We start from the raw sequence: 17,339 nt of genomic DNA, 5'->3' as shown, positions 1-17,339 counted from the left end.
AAATGGCGATCACCAGCGATGCAGAGGTCATGATTCTTGCGTGGTATGAGCATCTCTTCTCCAGTTGTGCTGGAATCTTTTGCCGCTTGAAGTCGGAGACCTTGCATCCCTTGTTCCCCCCCCCCCTCTTTCCACTCCCAACATCCCTTTTTCCCTCCCCCCCCTCCATGCCGCTGCTCCTCAGAAGGTCATGAGTTGGAACTTGCGTTCACTCGACCACTCGGGCACCCAGACGGGGTAGGTGGCGTGCTTCGGCTCCATGGGCGCAGGCTTTGACACTACCTATCAAGGGAGGGAGGGAGAAAACAGGACAGGGGAGCTAGCACGAGAGCCGCCAATCATCCTCCAGGGGCCTTCTGATTGGAGGACAGGTGGGAGGGGAGTTGGGCCTGAATGGACTGGGGCTGGTCTTGATTGGTTACACTGGAGGATGAACAGGGTGCTAGCAAAAGTGTGTCCCTGTCTTTTCCTCCAGCAGAAAGCCCACTAGGCGAACGTCTGTTAAAAGTGAGAAGAGAAGGGTGGGGGGAGGGGCTTGGCGTTGATTGGTTGATTTGACGCTGTGGCAGGAGGGAGGGGGGCGGGGCAAAGTGAAAGACGTTTTCTTAAAGAGAAAACTTGCAGCATGCAACGTGTCTAGGAAACTTTTCCCTTTGGGTAAATCGTTAACAGTTTAATATAAAAAGAAAAGGGCTCCGGAGAATTGAAAATAAAGGAAATCCAAGAAAAAAAATTGCCCTTTTCCTCATTTCATATCATCAGTTCTAGCCTTTTCTGAATTACTAAAATGTCTGAAGATTTCTAGCAGTTGTAATTCAAAGCAACTGGACTTGGGACATCATCTTTGGGCCTTTTTCCATCAGAAAAGGTTTTCCATTGGACACCAGCCCAGTACTAGTGATTCAACTTGTAATGGTTTGTAGCTTCTCAACATTGGCACCAACGAGACCTAATGGTACTCAGGGTTGGGGCTAGTGCGACACAATATACAGACAAACGAAGGGGAGGGGAAAGGGGGGGGAAAAAGTCAAAACAGTCTGGTTTGTGCAGTAAAACCAACATTGTGCTTTTGCATTTCTCAATCTGCATGAACGTTTCTTTTTTTTTTATCATAAACGCACAAAAAAAAGAGTGCAAAGAAGCAGGAATACTGTGTTTTTTGGTTTGTTTTATTTCTTTTGCTGAGTAACTAACCTGTCAGGTTGACAATTGTACTTTGTTTGGTCATCATTCTTTTTCAGCAACGAGTTAAAACGAAAGTTTTTTTTGTTTGTTTCAGCTGATAAAACCTGTTTAAACAAAACGCTGACCAGCAAATCTGGGCATTTCTTTCATGTTGTCATGACGACGCAGTTCGTGCGACTGTTACACCCAGGAATTGATTATTTTCCGATAGCAGCATGCTGCAAAGAGTTTTACTCCGTTTACACCACAGCGATTTGTCTATGGTTATAATTTTGCATTTATTAAAGAACGACTTGTACGTTTTATTCATTCAGGGTTGCATCGAATAACATGGAACGCCCATCAAACAAATAGTTCCTCTTATTACCTATGTTGTAGCAGCTATAGAAAAAAATAAACAGTCATTCCCTGTCTTTTTTCTTTCTTATGAATTAATTAATTAATTATTACAGCAGAAAGGAACTGGTCTGTAATTTTGTCTCACGCTGAGGAATTATCGAATTACGTATAACCGTTCGATCTTTCCGGAAACTCAGGAACATAAAACTTCAAGATGAGACAAGTCCAGTCGCTATGATTTACTGCTGCTAGTTAAATGATAGCTTTCTAGAGCAAAATGTTTCTCGCATGTGCTTCAAGGAGGGCTTTGGTAAGACTGAGCTGAGCGGCTCCCTCTGGTGTTCGCAAAGTATAGCGTCCTCGAAATGCAGATCTGCAAACAGCCCCTCTGCCATCGCTCTTTTTTTTTTTAACCCTCATGCTTCGTTTCAGGATTCCAACGAACGAGCGTCCTGTTGACCCAAGACATTTTCAAAATTTATCGTCATCTCAATTCTTAACGACGTGACGATTATTTACCAGATTAGACGAGCGCTTGGAAATCGACTTTAGGTCAGAAAGCACGGGGGAAAATCATGCCTCGTGAAAATCAGCCGAACGAAAAAGCAAAACAGGACGCCAAAAAGGGATTCATGATTAACAATGGCAAATACTTTGCAAAGCCTGGAAGTCACGAGTCAATAGGTCATCAAATGACGCGAATCTCAGAAGCCGCTGAACGAACCCTGATTTTTAAAACTGTGTGTGCATCGTAGACGTTCCAGATTGGCTCGTGAGTTTAGTTACGGTGCAGACGTGTTTAATTTTTGCTCTCCGCTAGAACAAAACAGTAAGTTAAATATTTTTGCTTTCATTTGTTTCATGTCAGTTTAAAAATACAGTTCCATGGAACTGCTTCGCTTGACATAAAAAACTGGAAGCGTGTTATTTTGACGTGAACGTCAGGGCTAACAGCGACTGGTGTAGAGCGACGGAGCTGTTTGGAGGCCTGCAGTTAAGAGGGCGCTCTTGCTGTCTTTCTCTTTCTCTCTTTCTTTCTCTCCGTTTCTGTCTGTCTCTCTCCCTCTCTCAGTAGTGCGAGTGTGTGGTGCTCTGCATCAGCTGCCTCATACTTACTGTGAAGATGTTGGAGCGGCGTTTGGACTGCTTGCGGATGGGCGTGGGTGTGTTTGAGGCAGCGATGGTCTCGATACGCATCTCCCGCTGCCCCATGCTGGGGGTGGAGGGCACTGAGGAGGAGTAGTCACTGAACGGCGCACCCCCTCCGTTAGCAGCCTGGGAGAGAGGGAGAGAGAGAGAGAGAGAGAGAGAGAGAGAGAGACGCAGAAAGAGGAGAGGACAGAGACATGGAGAAAGAGTGAGCAAGACAGATGGGGAGACAGATGGAGAAACAGACACAGAGAAAGTGAGACAGAAAGAGAGAGAATCGCAGGAATGAAGACACCATGAAATAGTAAGAGGTCATAGGAAGAATGTGAGCAACATAGAGAAGGAGAAAAAGGGTGAACAGGAGGAAGAAAGAAATCAACAGGGTGAATGAATGAGAATGCCAGAGATTGAGAGACACAGGGAGAAAGGAGAGATGAAAATTGTATTTTTAAATTGACTGTAGTTACTTTGTCCGCAGGAGGGAATAACAGAACTGAGCCTCTTTCTGTAATCTCTGACAAAGTTAGAGACACCTTTAGATCGAGGATGCCTTCTTCAATTCAAACCACAGAGCGTATACAACCATTATGAAGCATTGTATTTCCGCAACCTATTTTATGCCGATTTAAACAAATATTTGGAGATGTATAATACAATCTTGTAAAACCTCTCCACAGCCAGGTGTTAACCTCTTCATCACCAGAGTAGTCACATGTCCTCGTCCTCGCAAAAACTTTCAACCTCGTCAGATTTTGGAAAAATGTTATTTCACAGTACGCCCCTCGTTCATATTCATCGTCTTATGTGTGAAACCTTTCTGATCTATTGTGTTGTTGCCTCTCACACAAAATATGAAACGAAAGGCAACAATGGCGTTAGAGATCGGGAGCAATAAAACAAACAAACAAACAAACAAACAACAAAAAAAGATACATCTTTCTCATGCATCAAGCCTCGGTCACAACCGGCCGTACGTGCTCCTACGGCCGGTCTACGTGCAAAAAACGCAAGAAACGCACGGAGGGCGCACGTGAAACGCACGGAGGGCGCGCGTGTGACGTGCTGATTTTCGAGCCGTAGACCGGTCGCAGAGGTTCTTTGTCATGTCAAACAAACTCTACGGGCGCTTACGGTTTTTTCAGGTTGCAAGACAAACTTACGGCCAACATGCGTCTTTCTCCATGAACAAAAAAAACGCAGCGATTTGGGAAACGCTAAAAATCGCACGGCCAAAAAATCGTACGTCCGTTTTTTTCTCATGTATAAAGCCTCAGTCACAACCGGCCGTACATGCTCCTACGGCCGGTCTGCATGCAAAAAACGCAAGAAACGCACGGAGGGTGCGCGTGTGACGTGCTGATTTTCGAGCCGTAAACCGGCCGCAGAGGTTCTTTGTCATGTCAAACAAACTCTACGGGCGCTTACGTTTTTTCAGGTTGCAAGACAAACTTACGGCCAACATGCGTCTTTCTCCATGAACAAAAAAAACGCAGCGATTTGGGAAACGCCAAAAATCGCACGGCCAAAAAATCGTACGTCCGGTTGTGACCTAGGCTTAACTTGTTTTCATAGGTGCCAATATTTTTGGAATTTTGGAAGACAACATTTAAATGAGAACTTTTTCAAAGGAATAATGGAAAACAGCATATCAAGTTGTTTAGTTTTGATCTGAACCTTTGTGTCCATGTTTGTTTGTTTTTTCTTTTTCTGCACATTACTATAAAAGGTGCCAATAATTTGGAGTTGGCTGTCGATAGAGTTCACCTTGTCACGAGAATAAAGTGCATATTTTTCTCAACACAGCCAACATAAACTACTCTTTGGAGCCTTCCACTGGCTCCACACACGTTACTGTTTTTTAGACGAGGCTCTTATTCAGTACAGCTACCACCACCACCATGCTTCACGTTTTTTTATTTGTACATATTTTTCAAAATATACGGATTTTTTCCCACCACTCCAGTATTTTTTGCTATTTTGGGCAGATTTATGAAATTCCAATGATACAACAATATACAAAACGTGGAAAGCTTCAAGCAGGAATAATACTTACGCAAGATGCGGTTCTGAACACATGACAAGATCTATAAGAACTCGTGCCGTGGTGAGTGTGTTTGAAATGTTTTGCTTGGATCCCTGCTCGAGTTGAGCTTGGGCTCACCTGGTTGAGGTGTACGGAGGGAATGGCCGCAGCGGGCACGGACGTGTGGCTAGGCGAGTTTGGCAGAGATTTGCACGGCCCGATGGCCAACTGCTGCTTCTTCCTCAGCGCCACCACCTTCTGAGCGACTGCAGACACATAGGTGGATACGCATGTTATCACAGTGCGCAAAAAAATAAAAGCAAAACACTCAAACTGGCTAAACTCATAGAAAAACACAAACATTTTCCTCCAGTAATTTACTGGTGAAGTTGTGCTTGTTATGGTATACACTCGGTAAAAGTAGAAGTTGCAAAGAGGAAGTAATTTACCGTCAGAAGTGAATACAACTTAAATCCTCCGAGACATCCTGTCAGGTTAACACAAGTTAGCTAGCTGGCTAGTGTTAGCATTAAAGATAAGAATATTTTCAAATATGACTTAAATCCTCTCAGATATTCTGTCAGGTTAGCAAATAGTAGCGAGCCAGCAAAAGTCAGCAGTGAATATTATGGTAATTTATGAATACAACAAATACTCAAAAATATTATGTCAGGTTACCGCGTGTTAGCAAGCTGGCGAATGTTATTCGTAACAATGATGAATATGAATTGGACTTAATGGAGATACGCAGAGCCATGGCCTCACTTTCTGTTTTCAACACCTTGAGACCTCAAGAATGGCACAGGAATAGTTTTAAGCGTTAACAATAAATCTAATATAGTAATTTTTACAATTAAAATAATTCATGTCGGTAGCGGTCTGAGTGAATGGCCTTGACATCTGTGACATCACAGAAGGAAGTCTATCGCTCTCATCGCCATTTCCGCAATACTAAAACACAGAACCGACGACAACTTCGAGCTTCCATTTTGAGCTAATTTATCGCCATGCCACGCAGATGTGTTGCTGGCCGGTGCAGCAACACGACAGAAGGTGGATTTACGTTGCATTCATGGCCCAAGAATGTTCAAACTGCAAAGATTTGGACACGTTTTGTGAGAAGTTCACGGGCACGTTGGGCACCTACAAAGTGGTCTCTCCTCTGATCTGCACATTTTACTGAAGACTCGTACGAGACCTCTGATCTGTTGAGAAGCGTTGGCTATAAGCCCGTATTGAAAGAGGGTGCAGTACCAACAATTAAAGGAAAATAAATCGACAAGAAAAGGAAAGTAAGTTCAGTTGCACCAGTTTTCCCAGAGCGTGAGCCGAAGGTCGTTGCTAAAACCCAGGACGGAACGGGACGGGACATATTATCGCTTGGGCAGTGACCTCCCCGCGGTTGTTGCTAAAACCGGTGACGTTCCGTTCTGTCCCGGGTTTTAGTCATTGACTGAGCTGACCAGTAATGGCGGAGTACTCAGTATGGAGAAAATGGAGAATGAGTGGAGCAGCCGTCTGATTTCGCCGCTGGATATGCTCGCCTCAGCAGCAATATCTCGCCCTTACGTGGAAGAAGCGAATGAACGGAGAACTGAACGAACAACTGAAAGTCAGACTGATTCAAAACAATCGGCCACAGGATCGGCCTTCAAGAAGCGAGAACACAGACGGGTAAGCCTTTTACGTTTTATCAGTGAAAATGCATGCATGAACATGTATGTTGCATAAGTTATAACACCTATCCTGTTTTAATGAGAGTCAACCCACAATCAATGAAGTCAAATCAGTCTTAGTTGAGCAAGTCGGTAACGTTATTTCTTACTTTCACCATAAATTTTTATTTATATGACTTTGGTCTATAGCTGTAAAAGGCCTCGGCCTTAAAACCGGTTCCTGCTGTGACGTCACGCGCTCAGGGCTGACTGGCTCAGCGGGGCAGCTCGAACGCCAACTTTGCGGTTGATTTTAACTCTCAAAAATATATATTTTTAATTCCCATTTATGCAGAATACAAGAGTCAAGGATGGAGATACTATCCACTCAGAAATGTATTTAAAAATAAAGCGGCTAGAGATAATGAGATGAGATGAGATGAGATAAAGGTTCTGCGTATCTCCTTAAAAATCCTGTCAGATATTCTGTCAGATTTATGCGTGTTAGCTTGCTGCCTAGTGTTAGTAGTAACAATGATGAATCTTTACGAATGTGACTTAATATCCTATCAGATATTCTGTCAGATTAGTGCATGTTAGCTAGCCGGCTAGTGTTAGCAGTAACAATGATGAATATTTATGAATTGGACTTCAAATCCTGTCAGATATTTGGTCTTAGTTACCACATTTTAGCTAGCTGGCTAGTGTTAGGTGTAACAATGATGAATATTTACAAATGTGACTTAAAATCCTGTCAGATATTCTATCAGGTTAGCGCATGTTAGCTAGCTGGCTAGTGTTAGGAGTAACAATGATGAATATTTACGAATGTGATTTAAAATCCTGTCAGATATTCTATCAGGTTAGCGCATGTTAGCTAGCTGGCTAGTGCTAGGAGTAACAATGATGAATATTTACGAATGTGACTTAAAATCCTGTCAGATATTCTATCAGGTTAGCGTATGTTAGCTAGCTGGCTAGTGCTAGGAGTAACAATGATGAATATTTACAAATGTGACTTAAAATCCTGTCAGATATTCTATCAGGTTAGCGTATGTTAGCTAGCTGGCTAGTGCTAGGAGTAACAATGATGAATATTTACAAATGTGACTTAAAATCCTGTCAGATATTCTATCAGGTTAGCGCATAATAGCTAGCTGGCTAGTGTTAGGAGTAACAATGATGAATATTTACGAATGTGACTTAAAATCCTGTCAGATATTCTATCAGGTTAGCATATGTTAGCTAGCTGGCTAGTGCTAGGAGTAACAATGATGAATATTTACAAATGTGACTTAAAATCCTGTCAGATATTCTATCAGGTTAGCGTATGTTAGCTAGCTGGCTAGTGCTAGGAGTAACAATGATGAATATTTACAAATGTGACTTAAAATCCTGTCAGATATTCTATCAGGTTAGCGCATAATAGCTAGCTGGCTAGTGTTAGGAGTAACAATGATGAATATTTACGAATGTGACTTAAAATCCTGTCAGATATTCTATCAGGTTAGCGCATAATAGCTAGCTGGCTAGTGTTAGGAGTAACAATGATGAATATTTACGAATGTGATTTAAAATCCTGTCAGATATTCTATCAGGTTAGCGTATGTTAGCTAGCTGGCTAGTGCTAGGAGTAACAATGATGAATATTTACGAATGTGACTTAAAATCCTGTCAGATATTCTATCAGGTTAGCGCATAATAGCTAGCTGGCTAGTGCTAGGAGTAACAATGATGAATATTTACGAATGTGACTTAAAATCCTGTCAGATATTCTATCAGGTTAGCGCATAATAGCTAGCTGGCTAGTGTTAGGAGTAACAATGATGAATATTTACGAATGTGATTTAAAATCCTGTCAGATATTCTATCAGGTTAGCGTATGTTAGCTAGCTGGCTAGTGCTAGGAGTAACAATGATGAATATTTATGAATGTGACTTAAAATCCTGTTAGATATTTGGTCATGTTAACTGATGTTACTCATGAAGATTATGAATATTTATGCAACTTAAAGCCTCTGAGATACTCCATCAGGTTAGCATGTTAGTTAGCAGGTTAGTGATATTGAGGAAGATTATAAATAAAACACACAAAATCCTCTCAGATCCTCTGCCAGGTTCGTGCACGTGAACAGACTAACCGCTATGGTTAGCGGTAAAGTGAATGAATGCTTAGAAATAAAGCTTAAATCTTCTGAGATATTCTGTCAAGCTAGTGTTAGCAGTGAATATTGGGAATATTCATGAATGCAGCGGTCGTGTTACCTCATGTTAACTAGCTGCCTAGTGTTTGATTTGCAGGTCTGAGAAATACGTCCCCGTTTCTACGTTTTTAAGGCTTTGTCTGGCAAACAGAATTACAGGATTGCCTGTGCGATGCTGCTTTTAAATTTTGCCGAATTGCAAAAAGATTAAAATAAAGTCTACCCATCTTGCGAATGAAACTGTCCATAATAACATTCACGTGTTATCGTATTACTGAGGGAACTCCGATCAGTAGTTTATTAATAGACATTGCATATTTCCTGAAGTCTTACACTACGTTCAGACTGCAACCTGAAACGACCCATATCCGATTTGTTGTGAAATCCGATTTTTTTGTTAGGCCGTTCATATTACCAATTATATGAGACTTGTATGCGATCTCCAATATGAACGGAAAACGACCCAAAAGTGTCCCGCATGCGCAAATTGACACGTAATAAGCACATCTACGTAATACGTAAACAAAAAAAAAGCGCACTCTTCATGTTTAATGATTTTTTTTTGTTTGCTTGTTTAATTATCTGGTTAAAGTGTGAGGTCTCGTGTGTGTTTTTGCTTCTGAACTGAAATGAAAACGTGTAGCCTGGTAACGAGGGTTGACTCCTAAATGTCTCTCTAATTTCTATATAAGTGCACTACATGTTACTAGGAAGTAATGGATTTTTAAACTCTATATAGTGCACTCGAGCTTCAGTAGGCAGTCATTTGGGATACGGCTGCTGTATTACCAAACTCTTAATTCAGGCTTAATAATTTGCACATATTTATTTCGTCATATTAATAAACTTTTTCTACATTTTTATAAATATTTATTTAGATTGTTTATAGCCAGCTGAATTCTGCAACTTCTCTCAGCGCTGGCTCAAGGTGCAGAAACACCAGTGCAGTTTGCTATGGAGATGAGGCGAGACCTGGCGATGTGGTTTTTGTGGCGGCGGCGGAACTCACACAATAATCTGATTAATGTGGGCAGCAGACTAATGAGACCGAAGGTGTCAAATTACTGGAAATTTCCAGAACAATCTTATAATCTTGTAATACAGGATGGTTTAAGTTATAAATCAGTTATAGAAACTGTTTTATTTAATCAGGCTAACAGATCAACATCCAGGTCCCTACCAAATCCACCATTAGCTTGATCAATTCTATAAAAGTCTATTTAAATTCTGAAAACTGTACAAATTTTGTTGTTTTCCACCAAAGAGGCGGGATTAGCCAACGCAGAAAAGTGACGTTTGTCTCTTGTTGATGACGTGTAGGTCGCATGAATGCGACCTGTCCGGTCAGACTGCAGTCGCATGTGAAAATATCAGATATGCATCGGATTTAGGGCCACATATCCAAGCGGCCTGGGTCGCATGTGAAAAAAATCGGATCTGTGTCGTTCAGATTGTCAATAACAAATCGGATACAGGTCGCATATGGGCAAAAAAATCGGATATGGGTCGTTTCAGGGTGCAGTCTGAACGTAGTCTTATTCTGAATATTGTGAGTATTCATTTTCAACCAAAATGATTGTTGACCCAATCGAGGATCTTTACTCAACCCCTGGGGAGAATACGACAATGAGACGTCCAGCCACTAGAGGGGGTACTAACCCCACACATCATCATATCCCACCCGGACACTGCGGCATATCAACACAAAGCTCCATTAAACTCCAGGAGATGCAGATCTTCCATCACACCACACAGTATTTGCTGTAATTAACAATTATAACTTATTTTTTTTTAGAACTGTCATCGATTTGAGCTGTTCTCTGCAGAAACATGGATAGAGTTCTTGTCTTTCTCTGCAGTTATGTCATGCCTTTAAACCCTATGGTGGTTTTTTTTTGAGTTATTATTATTATTATGAATAAACATGTTCTTCCTGAGAAGCTCATTTATCATGCACCTCAAATGACATCCATTTCAGAATCAGGAATAGTACAGGAGATTGGGATAAAAATACAGTCAAGGCACCGAGAATGAAGGAATTATTTGCAGCATAAGCGTTCTCCTGTTACGAGACACCAGAAGATTGCGGCTGGCTAATTACTGCAGACGAGCGCATCTGAAGAGCAGGAAATAGAGAAATAAGTAAGTGATTAGAGCCTGCCTTCGGTCTGTATGCTCTGGAGTGTACATCAAATACCTTCTTTTAATTATTTCAAGCGCAGCCAAAGGACTTGATTAAATGCAGAGAAGAAACGCGAGCCGTCATTGTCTCAGCCATAAAGAAACACAGAAAGGAAGCAGACACGATGAGATTAAATTGAAGCGATTGAAACAAAGCGACTTTCTGCGTTGTTTATATCGAACCTGGGCGCACAGGTATCATTATCTCTAAAATGAGAGTGCTTATCTGGGATCAGCAACTTCCTGGCCGTTAAATTATACGAGCAAGAACATAAAAAAAGTAAAAAGGAACCAGGATTAATGTTCTTACTCCGAAAACAGGTGGACAGACTAATTCCTTTGAGAAGACTGTTATTATGTTTAATTTATAGCCAATGTGTTTGTCAAAATGGCTCCTAAGTGCTATTTTAGAGTTACAAAGAGGAAGCTAGAGATGGTTGAGACGGTGGAAAATGCAAAGATGGTGCCAGTAAAAGAAATCCAAAGCTGCCTGCTTGGAGCCAACAAAACCCTCATCTTTTTAGCGCGACGCAAATGCTTGGGCTCACGAGAACTACCACCACCATGCTTCACATAAGGGGTGTTCACACGGCACATATTTGCATCGATGCTGCACCGATGTATTTTGTTGCGATATATCTTACACTGGTGTAAATTTTGTGGAGCGTTCATACGTCACAACCCTGCTTACTAGAGAGAAGCGTGTTAGCACCGGTGCAGCCCCACTTGCGTTCACACGGCAGTTTTTGCGACCGTGCTATATGATAGTAATAATGCGGAAATGAAATATGCGCATGCGTGAAAATGTACTTCCTTTTCCCGGTTGTCATGGCATCACCAAGCGCCGGGAAAACAACGTGGATGAAGACACCAGTGTTGCCAAATACTGCTGACGTTTTCCAGCCCAAAATATGTTCAAATCCGCCAAAATGCACTTAAAACCGCCCAATCTGGCAACACTGGAAGACACGCAGTTCTGTTGTTGTTGATATTCGCCGTTTTGGAAGCGCAAAATACCAGGATGCAAATTATGCAATGCCCGTATGTAATCAACTCTCCTCACGCGTAGCGAGTCTACCCCGTAGCGTTCAGACGTCCCATTTTATATCGGTGCTGCCCCGCAAACTAGCATTTACTCCGGAGTAAATTTCTTAAACCACCTCCCGAGCAGGGTTAGATTTGCACCTGTTTAAGCAGCTTTCAGGGGCTACACCGGTATAACTTTGTACCGTGTGAACGCTCTACCGGGGCAGCCCCGGTGCTACACCGGAGTAAAAGTTGCCATGTGAACACCCCTATAATTTGGCAATCTCTTGATTTTTCAACACCAAGGCTACTTTGTGGAGATTCACGACATATCATTGCAGTTAAGTCCCAGGGGATGAATACTGATGCAAGTCACTGTTCTTCACACATTATACGTTCAATAAAAAAGATTTCTGAGGAGCGTGTTTTTGAAGGATCTCAGCTTCACTGGTCTCATCGTTTTTACTTTTGGGTGTCTCACCATCCTGGAAGACTCTCTCCACATTGAGGCCATAAGTGGAGCAGGTCTCGTAATAGGTGGAGCGCTTCAAGTCGTTGGAGAGCTTGCGGGCTCGGGCGTCATCAATTACTCGTGGGTTTGTAGCACTGATGGCATCTTGACAGAGGAGAGACAAGAGCATGTGAGGTCACATTCAGCATGTTTTTGGTCATCAGGTTTTAACTGTGAGATCAGTGACAGTGGTGCTTTTCTTGTGTACTGAGGACAATGGAAAGCTGGAAGTGTTTAAATTTGTATGAGAGTGGTGTTTAATAATGAAAAACAGAGAACAGGTGGGTCATGACTCACCCTGCGTGCCCACCAGCACCATGGGCACCTCTGCTGTGTTCCTGTAGCTGGACAGGCGCAGGAAGTAGTTATAGACTGTCTGGAAACTAATCTCATCCTCCAGACTGAAAACGAACACCACAGCGTCCACCCAGGCGGCAAACTGAGCACACAAATGAGCAAACACAAGATTTATCTGAAAAACCCATCAAGATCATGCATACCTTTAATCAATCGTGTCCAATTTTAACCCTCAAACATTTGCAGAGGTCATTCAAAGAGTTGTACGGCCAATAATTCATTACCATGCTAGAAAAATAGCTAATCATTCATGACCATAATGCGAGCATACAAAAAAAAAGGCAAATTTTTCATGATCAGAATGGACGAAGAGCGAACTGGTTATTACTCTGAAGGAATAAGTGCTAATCGTGCATTACCACGATGAAAGAACAGCTAATTAGTCATTACCATCATGGAAAAACAGCTCACTATTCTTTCTTATAATGCTATGCTGAAAGAACAGCTAATTATTCTTTACCATAAAAGAAGAACAGCTAATTATCATAACAGAAGAACATTTGTTACCATAATACGAGCGTACGAAAACCCGCCGGCTGTTCATTACTATAACAAAAGAACAGCTAATCACTGATTACTAAAATCTGAGTACCGTAGAAAAGCAACAAGTCATTTATTACCATAATGGTCACATAAAGGTAGAAGAGCTCATCATTAATGACCACAATACTCGTAAAATTTAAACACAAGTTAATAATTAATTGTTTCTTCATATAAAAAAACGAACAGCTCATCATTCATAACCACACTGAAAAAAACCCCTGATCTTTCAGTACGATAATGAAAGAACAGCTAACTGTTCATTGGTATATTGGAGGAACAGCCAGCTGTTCATTACTGTACTGGAAAAAAACAGCTCATCATTCATTACCAGAATGGAAGAACAGCTCATTGTTCATTATGATAAAAGAAGAACAGATAATGGTTCGTTAACACAATGGAAAAACAGGTAATCATTCATTACTTTCAAAGAAGAATAGTTAATAATTCACTACCATAACGGAAGGACAGCTAACCTTCCATGACTGTAAAGGAAGCAGAGCTCATCATTCATGACGATAAAAGAGGAACAGCTTAATTGTTCATGACTATAATGGAAAAACAGCTGACTCGTTCATGACTAGAAAGGATGAACAGCTCATCATTCATAACTATAAAGGAGGAACAGCTTAATTGTTCATTACTATAATGGAAGAACAGCTAACCATTCATTACCATTAAATAAGAATAGCTAATTGTTCATTACCACACTGGAAGAACAAGTAATCGTTCATTTCGATAAAAGAGGAACAGCTCAACTGTTCACGAATTACTGTAATGGAAGAACAGCTATCCATTCCCGACTATAAAGGAAGAACAGCTAACCATTCATCAGTATAAAGGATGAACAGCTAATCATTCATTACAATCAAGGAGGAACAGCTTAATTGTTCACTACTGTAATGAAAGAACAGCTAACCATTCATTATTGTAAAGGAAGAACAACTTAACTGTTCAAAACTATAATGAAAGAACAGATAACCATTCATGACGTTAAAGGAGGAACAGTTTAACTGTTCACTGCTGTAATGAAAGAACAGCGAATCATTCCACACTGGTAGAACAGACAATCATTCATTACGACAAAAGAGGAACAGCTGAATTGTTCATGACTTACTATAATGGAAGAACAGCCAACCATTCATGATCATAAAGGAAGAACACACTAACAACTCGTCAGGATAAAGGATGAACAGCTCATCATTCATTACAATCAAGGAGGAACAGCTTAATTGTTCACTACTGTCAGGAAGGAACAGCTAACCATTCATGACTGTAAAGGAAGAACAACTTAACTGTTCACTACTATAACGGAAAAAAAAGCAGCTGACCATTCATTCCGATAAAGGAAGAACAGCTCATCGTTCATGACCGTAAAATAAGAACGGCTAATTGTTCATTACCACAGTGGAAGAACAACTAATCATTCATTACTATAAAGGAAGAACAGCTTAATTTTTTATCACTATAATGGTAGAATAGCTCATCGTTTCTTACCATAAAGAAAGGACAGGTATCATATTCATATACTATTACTATAATGCTAGCATGCGCGACGAACAGATAATTATTTATGACCATAATTGAAGAACAGCTCATGCAGGGAACAGAAGCTGAATCACTCTCACTATTCCACGAGGAGGCTCACTTCCAGAACAGTTTCCATCAGTGTCTCCTCTCCCGCTGTTCCGCTGCAAGCCTCCGGCGCATGTAATTAAGACGAGCCATCGCAGGCTGTGTATCATTTTGAAACAGGAATACAGGGATCAGACCGATACATGCCCCAAAAGACGGCAAGACCGAGAGAACAAAACATCCATCATTCCTTTGTTGGGCCACTCGCCTGCTTCTCAACGCTGCTCCCGAATCCAAATGAGGATCGGATAAGCGCACTCCCTGAAATCTCCCAGAGGTCATTTTCATTCACTGCACTTTCACTGCACATCTTTCATTCATTCGTGTGCATTTAGTGCTGAAAGCAATTAGCGCCAGACTGCATTAGAAGGCTGATAATGGTGTTCCTTATAATGAATGCCCCACCAAGGGGCTCGTAAATGGGTCCCTTTTTACAAAATTTACCAGCTGCTGGCAATTTCACTGAGAGAAACAGTGATGTAGAAAGGAAAACTCCGGCACAAAGCACATCCAGTTACTGTATACTGAAATATTTGTGATGGGTTTTTTTTGTGATTCGACAAAAGGATGAGTTCGAGCCTTACCCTGGAAGCTGAAATGTTTTCGCAGACCACGTGCAAAAGCTGGACAGACTAAAAGACTAAAGCGGTGCTGCATCATTCTCTAAAGGTACAGGAGAAGCAAAACCCCAAGAACCACACGGCAAAATAAATCTCAAACGCCACTGGAGATCACGTTAATTATACAGATCAATGATAAAAATTCTAACGTCGTTGGATCAGAGTCATACCTGAAGCTCAGGAGGTCCTCCCTCATCTCGGATTAGCAGCAGGTAGCTCTGTCCATCCACCACAATCTCCTTTTTAAACCTTCCTCCTGAAAGAAGAAAGACGCCGGTCACAAAGTTACTCAATCGGTCGTGATTTGGTTAGGTTTATACCTCATACAGTGAATAAAGCTCAAATAAACATCACAACCTACAACATAAAAGCACAGTTAGAAAGTGAGCAAGTTAGTGTTGAGGTCATGAAATCAAACAGAATGGCCAAGACAATATTACCTTAAATCTTAATCTTGTTCTTGGTCAACTCAAAACATTTCTAATGGGTGGACAAATTAGAAATGAATAAGCTAGCCAACTGGACAAGTTCATTCTCCTAAGTCTGGCTGCCCAGAAACCTAAGTGACACATCGAAAAAAGTAAGAGCTAACATCGCGGAACAACATTTCACGAGCTAGCTAAGTGCTTTAATACAGTCTAAAACAAAAAACAAACAAACAAGTATCGTAAATATTGCGAATATTTGTCTCTGCGAGAACATTTCGACTATAAGCCGTGGCGTTCCATGCTCACATCAGACGTAAAATCTGGCTAGCATCGTTCAGTAATTTTCATAGTTTTAATAATAATAATAATAATAATAATAATAACAACAACTCGCAGTTAAGCTAGCATTGGCCTTCGAGAAGGCCTAAGGCGATGTTTGTTTGTTGTCTCTCAGCTGAGAAGAGTTTCGAGCTGGCTCACTCATTGGTGAGGACTTAATTGCCGGGACAGAAGGCCATGGCAATGTATGTTTATGTCGGAAGTGACAGAAGACTGATTAACCAATCAGATTTTGATTTACAACCCCGATTCCAAAAAAGTTGGGACAAAGTAGAAATTGTAAATAAAAATGGAATGCAATAATTTACAAATCTCAAAAACTGATATTGTATTCACAGGAGAACATAGACAACATATCAAATGTCGAAAGTGAGACATTTTGAAATTTCAAGCCAAATACTGGCTCATTTGAAATTTCATGACAGCAACACATCTCAAAAAAGTTGGGACAGGGGCAATAAGAGGCTGGAAAAGTTAAAGGCACAAAAAAGGAACAGCTGGAGGACCAAATTGCAACTCATTAGGTCAATTGGCAATAGGTCATTAACATGACTGGGTATAAAAAGAGCATCTTGGAGTGGCAGCAGCTCTCAGAAGTAAAGATGGGAAGAGGATCACCAATCCCCCTAATTCTGCGCCGACAAATAGTGGAGCAAAATCAGAAAGGAGTTCGACAGTGTAAAATTGCAAAGAGTTTGAACATATCATCATCTACAGTGCATATCATCATCAAAAGATTCAGAGAATCTGGAAGAATCTCTGTGCGTAAGGGTCAAGGCCGGAAAACCATACTGGGTGCCCGTGATCTTCGGGCCCTTAGACGGCACTGCATCACATACAGGCATGCTTCTGTATTGGAAATCACAAAATAGGCTCAGGAATATTTCCAGAGAACATTATCTGTGAACACAATTCACCGTGCCATCCGCCGTTGCCAGCTAAAACTCTATAGTTCAAAGAAGAAGCCGTATCTAAACATGATCCAGAAGCGCAGACGTCTTCTCTGGGCCAAGGCTCATTTAAAATGGACTGTGGCAAAGTGGAAAACTGTTCTGTGGTCACACGAATCAAAATTTGAAGTTCTTTATGGAAATCAGGGACGCCGTGTCATTCGGACTAAAGAGGAGAAGGACGACCCAAGTTGTTA

The 17,339-nt window shown here is 41.3% G+C and overlaps 1 protein-coding gene across 2 annotated transcripts in view; it reads right to left on the bottom strand.

Moving 5' to 3' along the window:
• agap3 (ArfGAP with GTPase domain, ankyrin repeat and PH domain 3) overlaps nt 1–17,339 on the bottom strand; it is a 291,019-nt gene that overhangs the window by 126,045 nt on the left and 147,635 nt on the right. For both annotated transcript variants that reach the window (XM_060921058.1, XM_060921056.1), the window contains exons 4-8: nt 15,596–15,681; nt 12,571–12,712; nt 12,244–12,378; nt 4,835–4,962; nt 2,641–2,799 (exon numbers count right to left, since the gene is read on the bottom strand). In XM_060921058.1, coding sequence (XP_060777041.1) covers nt 2,641–2,799; nt 4,835–4,962; nt 12,244–12,378; nt 12,571–12,712; nt 15,596–15,681 — 650 coding nt within the window. The remainder of the gene's footprint in view (nt 1–2,640; nt 2,800–4,834; nt 4,963–12,243; nt 12,379–12,570; nt 12,713–15,595; nt 15,682–17,339) is intronic.

Source organism: Neoarius graeffei, chromosome 5, assembly GCF_027579695.1.
Source record: "Neoarius graeffei isolate fNeoGra1 chromosome 5, fNeoGra1.pri, whole genome shotgun sequence".
Classification (NCBI taxonomy): domain Eukaryota; kingdom Metazoa; phylum Chordata; class Actinopteri; order Siluriformes; family Ariidae; genus Neoarius; species Neoarius graeffei.
The sequence above is the reverse complement of the archived record's forward strand: the minus strand, read 5'-3'. Positions and strand labels throughout refer to the sequence as shown.